Here is a 14,420-nt window from a genome sequence, read left to right as displayed (position 1 = left end):
AAACGTCCGACCGCTTCACCTGTCGCACTCTGGAGGTCCCCCCTAAACGTTTGACCGCTTCACCTGTCGCACTCTGGAGGTCCCCCCTAAACGTCCGACCGCTTCACCTGTCGCACTCTGGAGGTCCCCCCTAAACGTCCGACCGCTTCACCTGTCGCACTCTGGAGGTCCCCCCTAAACGTCCGACCGCTTCACCTGTCGCACTCTGGAGGTCCCCCCTAAACGTCCGACCGCTTCACCTGTCGCACTCTGGAGGTCCCCCCTAAACGTTTGACCGCTTCACCTGTCGCACTCTGGAGGTCCCCCCTAAACGTCCGACCGCTTCACCTGTCGCACTCTGGAGGTCCCCCTAAACGTCCGACCGCTTCACCTGTCGCACTCTGGAGGTCCCCCCTAAACGTCCGACCGCTTCACCTGTCGCACTCTGGAGGTCCCCCCTAAACGTCCGACCGCTTCACCTGTCGCACTCTGGAGGTCCCCCCTAAACGTCCGACCGCTTCACCTGTCGCACTCTGGAGGTCCCCCCTAAACGTCCGACCGCTTCACCTGTCGCACTCTGGAGGTCCCCCCTAAACGTCCGACCGCTTCACCTGTCGCACTCTGGAGGTCCCCCCTAAACGTCCGACCGCTTCACCTGTCGCACTCTAGAGGTCCACCCTAAACATCACCTCCCACTCTCCTTTTAAAACGTATCCGACACCAAAACATTAAGGAAAAAAATTACATAAAGGAAGATTTAACAGTTTCTTTTTTACATGTGAAGGAAAAAACAACACACACAAAGCATGTTCATGAAGGCAGAATAGGTGACTATTACATGATGTGTAAACAGATTTTTTTAAAGACTAATGACAAGGAGATTTTGCATTAGATTGTATTAGAACAAAATCATTAATGTTTTGTATAAACGGTGACTACGTTGATATATCATTGTTTTCATTCTTTCTTCCAGGCTGTAAAAAAAAGAAGGCCATTCAAACAAAGTACCGCATGCCGCTGTTAAACTGGCAGGCGCTAAAATCCAACCAGGTGGCAGGAACCATCTTTAACGAGCTGGACGACGAGCAAGTCTTGGAGGTTTGACCAGTTTGTGTTTCCAGTGTCTGCCTCTAGATGTCCCTGTTTCCACCACATACTGAATGCACTAAACTTCTCCTACATCCATTCTGTTTCTCACAGTCGAGTCATTCTCTAAATGTATTTAAATATTTATTATGTCTTCATGACAAAGAGTTTGTTTATTGGCTTTACAGATGTATGTTTGGTAAAAAGGCAACGTTTCTAAAATCAGGCTGTTCAGTTATAATAAAGAAGCGCATCATTTTATAGATCCCCTAAACACTATGAATGTTTCTAAAGACGGACTGCAAAACATCTCTTCAATAAGCAGGACTCTGAATATCTGTCCATTTTGGCTTATAATGAACAAATTTACATTTTCTTCTAATCACTGGAACATACTCAGGGTGCATAGAGTCCCTTATAAACAATTTTACGTCTCCAGAAGAAATATTTTCTGTTAATTTGAATATTAGTTTGAGAACGTCTGAGTAACTGTTTCTTCTTCATATATTGTATATGTAATATAGGTCCATAGCAGATATTTATACTGCATCTGTTTCATCTTCAGAACCTGCTTGTAATAAAAACATGAAACTGACTTCTGTCACGCAGGTAAATTTGCAGTACATTGGTACACAGTTACGGTTCTACAGTAGTTTAATTAGCTACCAGCTACACAACAGAGGGGGGGTTTTGGGCCAAGCTTGGCGCAGGTAAGTTAAGTTAAGTGAGTTTTAATTAGCTGTGCAGGTGACAAACAATAGTGACATAGTCCATGGGCAAAACAAGATGTGTTGACAACATAATCATACTCAGGTGCAACTAATGAGCTAATCAAGAGAAACCTGAAAAGTTGGAACCATCTTTTGATCAGATCAGTCGTTGATCTCAGCTCACAGTAAGCTCACGCAGGTAGAACGTGTCTGACCTGCCTTGCAGTCAGCTGCAGCTCATCTCAAACGCACCTAATAGGCTACAAGGAAAACTAATAAACATGCCAGGAAGAATGTTATGAAATAAAAGGTAGTAAAACAAGACCAGAAACAATAGTGAAACCCTAAAACTACAAGGAAACACAGGAAAACACTAGAAACCAAAACCCGACACACCCAAAACCATGATTTGATCCTTTATTTAGTGTTTAAATGTCTCCCTGGTCTAAAACAATTATTTCCAGTTCAGTTTAAGCTGACTGAAGCATTATAAAGTGCATAGTGCAACCCTTATCTTGCATTTGACACCGTATATGTATACTTAAATATTAGCAGCATCAAAGTACTGTGATTGTTGCTCATGCAGTGGACGGCAGCATAGTGTTCAAAAGTCTGACAGCTCGGGGGAAGAAGCTGTTGCCGTGAAGGTGAAACACATTCTGCTTTCAACTTCTACCTGCGACAAGCCAAAATGTCTGCTGTGAAAAAAGTCTATTATCTAAGGTTTTTTCTCAGTGCACCACCCGAACCATGAACCACATCCATCATCTCTGCAAATGTCTCTCCATTTCCTCATCGGACCTTTCTTAGGAGCTGAACATGGCTGCTTTTGAGGAGCAGTTCAAGACCAAGGCCCAGTCCACTCCTGTAGAGCTGGGGACCCTCAAGATGAAACTGGCCCACAAGACTCCCAGTAAAGTGTCTCTAATGGAGCCCAACAGGGCCAAAAACCTGGCTATCACCCTGCGCAAGGAGGGAATGGCTGCATCTGACATCTGCTGTGCAATAGAGACGTATGTACCAATGATATAAAACTGTTTCTTTATTCTTCCACACAAGATACCTCCAGTTAAAATCACCGCCGTCCCCACAGGTATAACCAGAGAGCGCTGAGCCTGGACTTTCTCGAGCTCCTGGAGCGTTTCATCCCCACAGAGTATGAAATGAAGCTCATCCACAACTACGAGTGTGAGGGCAGGCCCCTGGACGAGCTCAGCGAGGAGGACCGCTTCATGGTGCGCTTCAGCAAGATCCCGCGGCTTCCCCAGCGGATCAGCACTCTCACCTTCATGGGCAATTTCCCCGAGAGTGTCCAGCTAATACAGCCTGTGAGTTCACGAGGTGGTGGAAGTGTGTGTGTGTGTGTGTGTGGGGGGGGGGTTAATGGGAGTATTTATCTTGAACTGTATTTTAGAGATGAAGTGAGGTAGGAGGCATCCAGTCCCTTATAAACTATGCAGAGGAGATGTATACCTCCTCCTGGAAGTAGCCCTGTGATAAGATTGTTTTAGGAGGGAAATTATTATTGTAACACCTCAATACTTAATTTACTCGTCATCCTTAAAACATCATAACTGACTCTATTTTTGCAGTTATATGCTTCAAACTACATGTAAGTCTGGGTTCTGATAATAATCTGAATGGGTTCAACTCTTTCTGACAGCAACTTAATGCCCTCATTGCTGCCTCGATGTCGATCAAATCTTCGAGCAAGCTGAAGAAAATCCTTGAGGTAAGAACAGTACCAAGGATAAAGTGCAATAGAGTGCCGGCTGATGTTTGAGTAAGGCTTAAATTTAAGATTTTTCCTCTGACATTATGTCTCCGTGCTGTGGGATATGGAGTCATTAGTGGAGCAGAACTGCACAGTTGGATGTTAATTGCACAGGCTTGAAGCTGAATAACCCTTTTAACAGGAATCTGAACTCTAAATTAGTTAGGAGGTCAGCTGAGGGATAAAATTGCGTTTAATTTCAAGTCATTTAAAATAAAGTATTATTTTACCCGTGTTTAAAGTCAGTGGTGAGCATGAGAGTTCATATCACATCTAAATAACAGTTATTTCTCCTCATGTAAGGAAAGAAAACATGTTTCATAAAAATAACTATAGTGTAACGACAGGCGCGTTATCATTTCATGGTAAGTCTTTTAGATGAGACTGAAGTCCATTTTATGTTTAATTGCTCTTTAAAGATTTAAGAACTACACTCCTTTATAGCAACGTAGAAAATACTTTTAGAAAGGAACCTTTTGTTAGTATTTTGGGATAGGAAAGTAGGAAGTTTTGTTCTTTTTGAAAAAATGTGGGCTGTGCTCTTCTATGTACAAACAACAGTTCTACTATTTGTTACTTGGCATCTTTGGACTGTTTGTAAACTTGACAATCCAACTCTTTGTTTCTGATGTAAAGATCATCTTAGCATTTGGAAACTACATGAACAGCAGCAAACGAGATGCAGCGTACGGCTTCCGCCTGCAGAGTTTAGATTTGGTGAGTCCTTAACTAGTATTTTATTTATTTTTTATGTCCAAGAATGTTTTGTTGTTGTTTTTATTATTGTTTTCTGCTTGCTATCCCCAGCTGTTAGACACCAAATCTACAGACCGCAAGCAGACGTTGCTGCACTTCATCGTCAGCATCGTCCAGGAGAAATACAGCGACGTCCAGGCCTTCTACACCGAGCTGCACTTCCTGGACAAGGCGGCGTTGGGTGAGCACATTTACAACAACACTAACAAAGAAGCACAGATAAAGACAAAAAGTTGATAAAATTAAAACCTGTTAGGGATCAGTATAGGGATGATCTATTCCCCCTAGTTAGCAGCCTTGTGGCATTACCTGCAGACGGTCCAGGGCAGACATGTGACAAGTGATGAGAATAAATGCGTGTACAAGCATCTCTAGTTCAGCTGATCTCAATTTACTGATATTTCTTATTTGGTAAAAATAAAGATCTGGTTAGTTGCCTGACGTGGGTGTCACATGATGCGGCTTGATCTAATATTACACCTAAATTTCGAAGCGGGCAGCAGAGAAGAGAGAAACAATATTTTGCATAATCATGGGGGCGTTTAGAAAATCCAAAAGGCTCACTGGGTTTAAAAAAAAAATTTAGTCTGATGTCGTCCGTAAATATATGATATGTGATGTGTTTATAATCTTTCCAAAACCCAACTGCAATAACTTAAACTGAATAGAACTGAAGAGACAACACTTATACTTCTGCTTTACTTGCACTATACTTACTGGTACTGTACATTTTCTACCGCACTGTAGTATGTTCAGACTTGTCCACAACCTGTTCTTCTCATAATGTATATCCATTTGCAGTATTACTGTACACCTGTCACTTTACCAGCGTGACTTTTTCAAACATATTTATATGAGCATTGTTGGAGGGATCTGTGGTTGTTGCGCATATGACAAACACTGACCGGACAAACTGCTAAGGGGAAAATACATGGCTGTTTAAACTATAAGTCAACTATGGTGGGTGTGTGACTTCAGCAAGGTTACAGACAGCAGCGATAAGATTTCTAAATTCAAGCACAAACTTGCTTTTTAAATGACACTGAACTCGCTCTCGTGTTTGTGTCTTGTAGTTTCTGTTGACAGCATCCTGCAGGACCTGCGAGCTCTGGAGAGAGGCATGGAGGTGACCAGGAGGGAGTTCTCTGTCGAAAAAGACAATCCTGTGCTGCAGGCGTTTCTCAGCAGCAACACCGAGCTGCTCCACTCGCTTACAGCTGATGGAAAAACTGCCCAGGTCAGCTTTAATTACCCCAAAATAAACCTTAAAAGGGTAACTTTGGTATTTTTCAAACGTATTTTCTCATGTTTTTGTGTCTATGTTTCTGATTGGAGCAAAGAAATTGGTCCAGTATTGAGTGAGCACACTGCAGTTGGCGAAACAGGGCTGAAACATAATCCTCACGACCACTAAAGTGCTTGGTTTTGCCATCTGGACAGGCTCAGAGTGTTTTTACAAGTGTCTGACAACATTGTGGAAAGGATCCATACCGAGAGAGACTTGTTTTTTAAAGAGTAAGATCCTTTTTGTTTAACCAGGAAAAGTTGTTATATCGTTATATTAGTTTGTATTATTATGTAACTTTGGTATTATTAACCTTTTTTAAAAAACAGGTCAAACAATAACACAAACTAACCTCATGAGGCAGCGGTAGACCAGCAACTCTACCGTGGATCTGCTAAGTAAAATTGCTGTTTTTATCAATAGAGTCTGGTGGTCTTGATGAGAGCGATATAGTGACTGTTTCTGGTTAAACCAACAGGATCTTACTCTTTAATAAAAAGGTTTCTCTCTGTAGGGATCCTTTCCATAATGTTGTCAGACACTAACAACAATCTGAGCCTGTCAGTACTTTGAAGGGTGCACGGTTTACGTTGCAGCCCTGTTTCACTGTCAATACGGGACCCATTTAAAAAAATGTTTAAAAATGTTCAATTAATCGCAGAAACATTGGAAAATAAGGTCCAAAAAGTACCAAAGTTACCCTTTAATGTTGAATCTGTCTTGAAAACAGTCGGCACATATTTCTTTATATATATTTACATGGATGCTATTTGGGTCTTGCCTGTTTTTTCCCTCTTCCAGGATGCGTATGACTCCGCTGTGGAGTACTTTGGAGAGAACTCTAAAGCCACGCCGCCCTCCGTGTTCTTCCCGGTTTTTGTCAGGTTCATCAAAGCGTACAAGGTCAGATAACGCTCATTTTATTGATCCATGGCATCGCAGATAGCCGCTTCACTGATAACTAAATCCAGCTTTAACTGTACACTTACAGCCCAATCAGTCTTTCAGCTAATGCCACGCTTATTATTATTTGACCTTCAGATGTAGAGATGTAGATGCTATTAAAGTACTTTCTCTGACAGCAAGCTGAGCAGGAGAACGAGCAGAGGAAGAAACAACACGTCCTGAACTGTGAAGCCCCATCAACGCCACCTAAACCTGAAGTCACGGGGAACAAGGTAACAAAATGTATAATAAAATATAGCAGCTACAGGTATTTGTAGACTTACTGAGTAAAGCTGGGCAGGAAAACTAAATAAGTTTAAGCTTTAATTCTCGCCAAAGCTACCACCTGCTGGATTTTAACTTGGGTCTTTATTTTGAACGTTTTGTCCACAAATTCTATCCGTTATAAGAAGTTTGTGCTCACCAGGTTAACTAAGATCTGGGAACTCAAGAAACAGACTCAAGAAAACAAACTGACATTTATAATATTTAAGATAAAACAGTAAGGTGATGTTTACAGCAGACAGTTTGGGTAATAGTTTCACAGTTTGCCTGTTTTACAACCCATGTTTCTAACATAAAACGTATTTTTAAGGCCAGGTTGTTTGATACACTTAAATTTAAGTACAAATGGAGGCAGGGAACAATAAAGACAAAGGCCTGTGGGTGTTCAAACTCTTTTAAAGGATCCATTTTCTATCCAAAAACAAAGAAAAGTGGAACATAAAACTTCACCTGACTGAGCTGCTCTACCACTTACCTACCCAAAATAAAAACAGTATGGACAAAAACACTGAGTGAGGGATCAGTAAGTGTGAAAAGAGAGTTTGTAGAAATTATCACAATAAGCTAATCACATGTTGGCTAAGCTGGGTGTGTGCGGGTAATTCGCATTCACCTGTTTTTATGACGACGAGGAGACTTACATTCCTCACATCATGAAACAGAACAGAAATGTCATATTTCCGTCATGTTTTTCTACATTTGGAGCTGATTACTCCCTCTTCTTCGGTCATGATTTACTTGGAATTTAATTGGAAAATCAGCTCAACCCACTGTTTATCTCTACAAACCAACTAATATCCACATAAAATGACAGAAACACTTCATAAACTCTCATTTTCTGATGCAGATTTCCTAAAAATTCTGGTAAAAGTTGCACTATATTTGGATAGAAAACTGTCTGTCGTCTGACTGCTTGTATTTCATGCCCTGTTCGACTTCCTTTCATAGATGTCACTGCATTCACAGATCTCAGAGTAGAATGTAATTATTACCCACTGACGTGATAGAGGTTGCCGTGTGAATAATATAAACTGACTTCACTAGAAGAACGCACAAAATACAATGCAAGAGGCTGTAATTATGTTTTAAAGGTACCTGTTTAACAACAGCACAGTTGTTGGCTGCGGGACAAGAGGGAAGTCTGATTCAAACTCTGACGCGTTCGATGTTTCAGGCTTCTGTGACGTCCAAACTGCCACAGATGGATCTAATAGCCGAGCTGAAGAAGAGGCAGGTGTCTCCTCTGGTGAGGGAGGGGAAGGACGGAGCCATCGAGGACATCATCACAGGTACACAACACCACGGAGACAGATGTGCTGTCTGTTAGACCACAGAATGATCACCTCATTTGGTTTTCTGACTTGAAGTGAAGTTCAAAATTTTGGTAACATGCACTTTGATTTCTTCTGAGAAGGTCGATAACTCTCTAATGTCTGTGTTCAGCGTGGAGTCAGGACATGGTTAGCCTAGCTTAGCGTAGACACTGGAGACCGGTGGAACAGTTAGCACTAGTTAAAGTGAGGAAATGTGAATACGTATACGACTATAGAGCAGCTTCATCGCCCCATTCGGGACTGACTGCGTGGAGCAAGGGTGAAATTTCCCCCGGGGATTTTCTAAATGTTTTAGCTCACCAAGGATGATTTTCAAACTAAAACCTCTCTGAACGTTATTCTCTAAAAGTCCAGTTGCCAAAATCCAGATGTGAGAATATCAGTTTATAAAAACACTCGTCTGAGACGCCTATAGAGGAAGCTAAAAATCATTTTTAGTAAGCTTAGTGCAACAATACAGAAGTTTACATGATGTTTTGTTATACTGGCAATATGCAGAAAGCAGATTAACTATTTTTGGCATAAAAAAGGCCATTTTCTAGACTGTCCCCTGAGGCCACACTTGGCCAAAACTTACTTTAAGCAGCGCGAAGGGGAGATTGAAGGATTCTCTGATGTGTTTCTGATGTGTTTTCAAACAGTCATTTTTCACTAGAGAACAGGCTTTTTAAAGATGAGGGCTAACGTAAACCACACAGCTGCTTCTCTGAGCTTTTCCATAGAATCATCTGGGATCCGTCTTCAGCTTGCCAGATATGTTTTGGTGTCGGGCATGACGGTACCAAACCTGGCAACCTAGCTGTGACGACAAAACTTTAGGAACAAGATTAAACAATCAAAATACAACATAATCAGTGAGCTTTACAGGTGCTAGCAAGCATATTGTTAAACTTTGGACTGAGCCAGGCTAGCAGTTTCCCTCTGCCTCCAGTGTTTATGCTAAGCTAGGCTAACAACATCCTGACGTCCGGCTGTGTAGAGGCATGACATCAATCGTCTCATCTTACTCCTGAAAAGAAAGCATTTTATTACCTGTGTTCTTTTTTTTCCTCATTTCTCTGCATTACTAAACATTTCACCCTGTTTGCTCTGTACTTTTCTTCTTAATTCTTCACTCCTTTTCTTTCTTTAAAAGGCTTATCTCTCTCGTTTGTCCCTCCTCTCTTCCCCTCCCCGATGTGTCTCTGGTGTCTTCAGCTCTAAAGTCCGTGCCCTTCACGGCTCGTTCTGCCAAACGCTCCTCTCGTCTCTTCTGCGACTCCGTCTTCAGCGACGAGGTGACTCCTTAAAATCCCTCGGCGCTCTGTGGGTCTGTGTTTCTCTTCGACTCTTCTGATGTTGTATTTTCTAACCGAGAACTGAACAAACAGCTGTTCCTCTCTTTCAACGTATTCAACTTTTATGGGGAAATCTCATATCTGATCTAACAATTATAGGAGTTATTCATAAAGCTCGCTGACCATGTTAACATCATATTACAGGCTGAAGCATTCATGAACATGAAACACCTGATTTAAATGTTTGACCTCCCTGTTATAGACCGTAATAATAAAGTGCATGGATGTTGTTTTCTTTTAATTTCAAAGACACTTTCTGCCCTTGAAAGATTATTTTGGAGGTTGTTTACTGTGTTTGTGCATTGTGAGTTTCCTCCAGAGACCATTTTCCGGCTCATTTAAACTGTCCGCTGCTTTTAAAAAGGTGATTAAAGTAGCTGGATGTGATTCACTAATTTTAAAACGACAAGTCCTTCAAACTAAACGGCAACTTTTGCTGATTTGACACTGATAAAGTTCAGGTTTGGTTGTGTTTAGACACAATGAGTTCTTAGTAAAGACGGTGGTATAGAGCGAGTGACGGGGCTGCAACGTTATCCTAGCGGGCAATTGCACCCTTCAAAGTACGTCCCCCTAAAGTGCTTGTTTTTTGCCACTGACAGGCTCAGATTGTTATTAAGAGTGTCATTTTAGAAAGGATCCATGCATTTTTTTAAGAGTAAGATCCTTTTTGTTTAACCAGAGACAGTCTCTACATTGCTCTCGGTAGACAAGTATTCTACAAGGTAAAATTACTGTTTTTACCGAGGGAGTCTGGTGGTTTAGACAAGAACAATATAGTGGCCAAAAAGGGTCTTTGTAGGGATCCTTTCTATAATGCAGACACTCTTCATAACAAGCACTTTAGCATGCTCACTCCTGTGGCGGCTTTGTGGGGCTGGAGCCAACAGAGGGCAGTAACAGACCTTGGACCCCCTACGGCCCCCCTCTGAACGAAAAGTCTGCAATAATCATAGTAATATATCTTCCTTGCGACGATACGGCGCCGATGCGAAAGGCGGAACAAATGTGTCTCAACTAGTCGGATCCTTTAGGACGCTACACCGCCACTGTCCGGTGCCGTGCCGTGGTAGTTATCCCTGATAGAAAGAGTTCCCCGTGCCGCGGGAGCGCACGTTCGTTCAACGGTGAAGGCGGACTTTCGACTTCACAAAAAGTAAATGAAAAATATAACGTGGATTGTTTTATCAACGGGATTTTTTGCAGAGCAAGCTAGCACACGGATTATTATTTAACACGCCCAACGTTACATCTAATTGACTCGAGATGTACATTAAACTGAATGCGGCGTTGTAGACAGTATTTTGTCCTTGTAATCCACGTTTCCATTGCATGGACAGCCTTTGGATGTTGCTGGAAATTCCCCCTCCTTAAAGGGTAAATTATTATCATAACAATTTAATAATGCATCCTACCATCAAGTATTTAATTTTGGGTATACTTATACTTTAACATCATGACAAAGAATGTAATGTAACTTGGCTAAAGTTAACAGGAATGTTTTTTTTTTGTATAATGTAATTTAATAAAACTATAACTGAGTTACTGAAAAGATCCTGTTACTGAAACATACTAAAACATTACATTATATACACTAACCAAGACATTTTGAAAGCTTGAACATTGCCTTAGTCTCTTTTGTCCCGGATTGAATGGGCCCCTCTGACAAAGCGTCTGGCCCCCTCGATTAAATTGGTCTAGAGCCGCCACTGGCTCACTCAACGCTGGACCAGTTACAAAAGATGTTGTCCCAGTTAATCACATAGACACAGAAACATGGGGAAAATGTTACAGACGTTATTTGGTTTTGAAGTTGTTTTATACATTTAAATGAACAAACAAAGCTGTTGTGTGAAAATCACTTTAACTCCACCCAACTAATAAAGTGTGTCATTCAACTGGTGTCTCTGGTAAGTGAAAATGCAGACATTAGCTGGTCACGCCCAACTACATTTGTGAACCAAACGTGTTCCAGGAAAGTAAAATCCTCAGGTGAAAACAATCATGGCCAAAAGTATACGGACACCTGTATGCCTTTCCAAAACCACGGGCATTAGTTAGAGGAGCCTTTCCACCAGATGTTGAAACTGCTGCAGGGATTTGCTCCCGTTCAGCAACAAGAGCATCAGTGAGGTCCAACAGTGATGTTGGTGATCAGGTCTGGCTCACAGCCAGTAATCCAGTTCCTCCTAAAGGTGTTGGATGGGGTTGAGGTTGAGCTCTGTGCAGACCGGCATTACTGCTTTCCTTTTATTTGAACTAAGTGTAATAATAATCTAAAATACATTTTCCTGATGATACGTATCATTTTCAATGCAAGAAAACTTCCTCCAGCACTGAATAAAAGACACAACAAGGGTGTCCACATACTTTTGGCTATATTATCCATTTTAAAAGGTAGTCTATATAAAAGTTTTCTTCACAAACTAATTGTAGCTTAAAACGTTGTCTTGGGAATCTCAATGATTCCCAAGACAACGACATGACTCAGATTATCTCATACATAAATGTGCCAGTAAAATCTAATGCCCTTCCCCCCCCGGCAGATATTACCAGTCTTTTCTCAGTGTGTTTGTTGTTTGTCCTCCACTTCAGATTTAAGGAATCAGCCGTACAGACGGACAGACGGCGGCCGACGCAGCGCCAAGTGGAAACCAGGACAACAGCTCCACGTGTGCTCAGACATCTCCCTCTGAAAAACAAAAACACACACTACAGACCAGACTGAATGCTAAAAAAGCACAAAAGATCAGACATTTAAGTCCCTGCGGCAACGATCCTGCTCTCTCATGCATGCTTAAGAATGCAGAGGTGAAAGAAAATGCACGTTTCCAAGAGAACAAACAACAGAACAAACTCTTTCTGTGACAGTGAGGCACCTTTTCTGAATAAAATATAAACTTTGCTGATTGTCGAAATGTTCTCTGATTTTAATAATCAAATGTTAGCGGCACATGACGCTAATGATGCTGGATGTCTCATGAGGTCATTAAGACAATTACACAGAAGAATGAGCCATTTAGGTAAAAGTGACTGTTCAAACGGCATTAAGGAGAAACCTAGAGAGACGGCACACTCATAAACCCTTTTGATAATGTTCTTAAAAATGCTCAAAGACATGATTTTTTTTAATTGGTTTTATTTGAAATAGATGACCACTGTCCAGCTTTCTGTCCTCTACTAGGTCTCACAAATTTAGGCTGAAGATTTGTAATATATTTAAATTATTTTTAATATCGTAGTGTAAGAATGAGAAACTTCTACTTTGCTTCCGCATTCCAACAAATAAATAAAGCATTTTATACCGTTGATTTGGTGTCATTTTGCTTTTTCAGGCCTATATCGTGTCCACAGGCTTTGACCTAAATGCCAACACCAGCACGCCAAACTCACAGTGACGATGCTAAAATGCGGCTTGTTTAGCAGAAATAATGTGTAACATGTTCACCATCTTAGTTTAGAGCTGAGGGGTGGTGGGAGTTCAGCCAGTAAACACAAAGGCTCATGGGAAAGTCATTACTTTTGCAGGTATTTGGTCATAAACCAAAAGTAACCTGATGATGAAAAGTCAAAATTCATCCTCTGGGGAACACAAACATTTGCATAAAATGTCACGGCAATATCAAAAGGCTAGGGTGGCAAAAAAAATAAATAAAAATACTAGCATGGAAATCTACACACAGGTTTCTAAACTGAGCACATTGTTTAATGGAAACTCAGATCATGCATCTGGCATTCAGAATGAAATAAATATAATTATTTAAAAAATGTTTATAAGTAATGCAAAGCAGCATTTACAGATAAGTAAATACTTTCAGATAAGTGAAAGCATCCTGGTGTCAGAAAGAGAGCGATAATATCTCATGGTGTACTCAAGCGCGACTCAAGCGAGTCACAGCATGTTATTATTATTATGCATAATATTACATGTTTGTCCGGTTTATTATATATGACACAAGCAACAAGCAAGTCAGACCTGATTGTACACTCTGCTTTCATTCACACTCCGACTCTGAACACTATTCTTGTAATAAAGATTTTATTTATGAAACTTGAAATTTATTCTATTTTTCTCAAAATATTACAACTTTATTCTCACAATCCCCCCCCCCCATATAATCCCTAAATTTATAAGTGTGGGAAATAATATTAATACTGTACTATAGTATTAAACTATAGTACAGTATTAATATCTGTACTGTACTTTATTTTTTATTATATTCAGATTTAGGTTTACACATTTAGTTTTTATACTATTGCACCGTTTTCTTTAAACACAACTTTATCTTATACTAATTTAACTTTTCTTGTAATAAATTATTTTTCATAAAATTTAATTTTTCCTCAATGCTCATTAATTAACAACTAAGAAACTAAATGAGCCACAGTTAGCTCAACAGGCTCATTTTCATTTGTTGTCCCCGGCCAGTTATTAATTAAAATATAATAAAATTACTTATTATAGTCAGCACGTAAAAGCGATATATACAGATTAATAGTCAGAGGGGTACAACGCATAGCAATAAATAACAAGTCTAGAAGATATTTTGTGCTATAATATCTGTAAAATGTAGATTTTGGTTTTCACACCTGACGTTCTGCTGATTTTCACTAAAAGAAATCACAAATGTTTCTTTGGTCTGTTTAAACGCGACCTTCAATTACCTTCCCCTGTTTGTGTTTTGATCTGTGTAACAAATCAAAGTTCCAGAGTTAACTCTGTGCAATCAGTGGTTGCAGCTTATAAATGAGATGATTTATGCAGTTGTTTTTCCTACATTAGAGTTATCTGATTCCTTTGGGGAGTTTTGGACAAAACAAAGACATTTGATTACATCAGATTCGACGCATTATAACAGCCTGTGTTTCCACTGCTTTCTGACACTTTGCAGAAGAATAATGACTTAATAATTGATTTTGCTCTCATAA

The 14,420-nt window shown here is 40.4% G+C and overlaps 1 protein-coding gene across 2 annotated transcripts in view; it reads left to right on the top strand.

Moving 5' to 3' along the window:
• The window catches only part of fmnl1b (formin-like 1b), a 66,943-nt gene extending 54,141 nt beyond the window's left edge, over window positions 1-12,802 (top strand). For both annotated transcript variants that reach the window (XM_038735745.1, XM_038735744.1), the window contains 11 exons: window positions 953-1,077; window positions 2,586-2,788; window positions 2,869-3,103; window positions 3,439-3,507; window positions 4,186-4,266; window positions 4,357-4,486; window positions 5,379-5,542; window positions 6,392-6,493; window positions 6,673-6,768; window positions 7,995-8,109; window positions 12,087-12,802. In XM_038735745.1, coding sequence (XP_038591673.1) covers window positions 953-1,077; window positions 2,586-2,788; window positions 2,869-3,103; window positions 3,439-3,507; window positions 4,186-4,266; window positions 4,357-4,486; window positions 5,379-5,542; window positions 6,392-6,493; window positions 6,673-6,768; window positions 7,995-8,109; window positions 12,087-12,187 — 1,421 coding nt within the window. In that variant the 3' untranslated portion in view covers window positions 12,188-12,802. The remainder of the gene's footprint in view (window positions 1-952; window positions 1,078-2,585; window positions 2,789-2,868; window positions 3,104-3,438; window positions 3,508-4,185; window positions 4,267-4,356; window positions 4,487-5,378; window positions 5,543-6,391; window positions 6,494-6,672; window positions 6,769-7,994; window positions 8,110-12,086) is intronic.
• Window positions 12,803-14,420: the final 1,618 nt, after the last annotated feature.

The sequence above is a fragment of the Micropterus salmoides genome, unplaced genomic scaffold (assembly GCF_014851395.1).
Source record: "Micropterus salmoides isolate LMB-PRFRI ecotype aquatic unplaced genomic scaffold, ASM1485139v1 Ms_hic_scaffold_21, whole genome shotgun sequence".
Lineage (NCBI taxonomy): Eukaryota > Metazoa > Chordata > Actinopteri > Centrarchiformes > Centrarchidae > Micropterus > Micropterus salmoides.
Note: the sequence above shows the minus strand (reverse complement) of the source record. Positions and strands in the feature narration are given on the sequence as shown.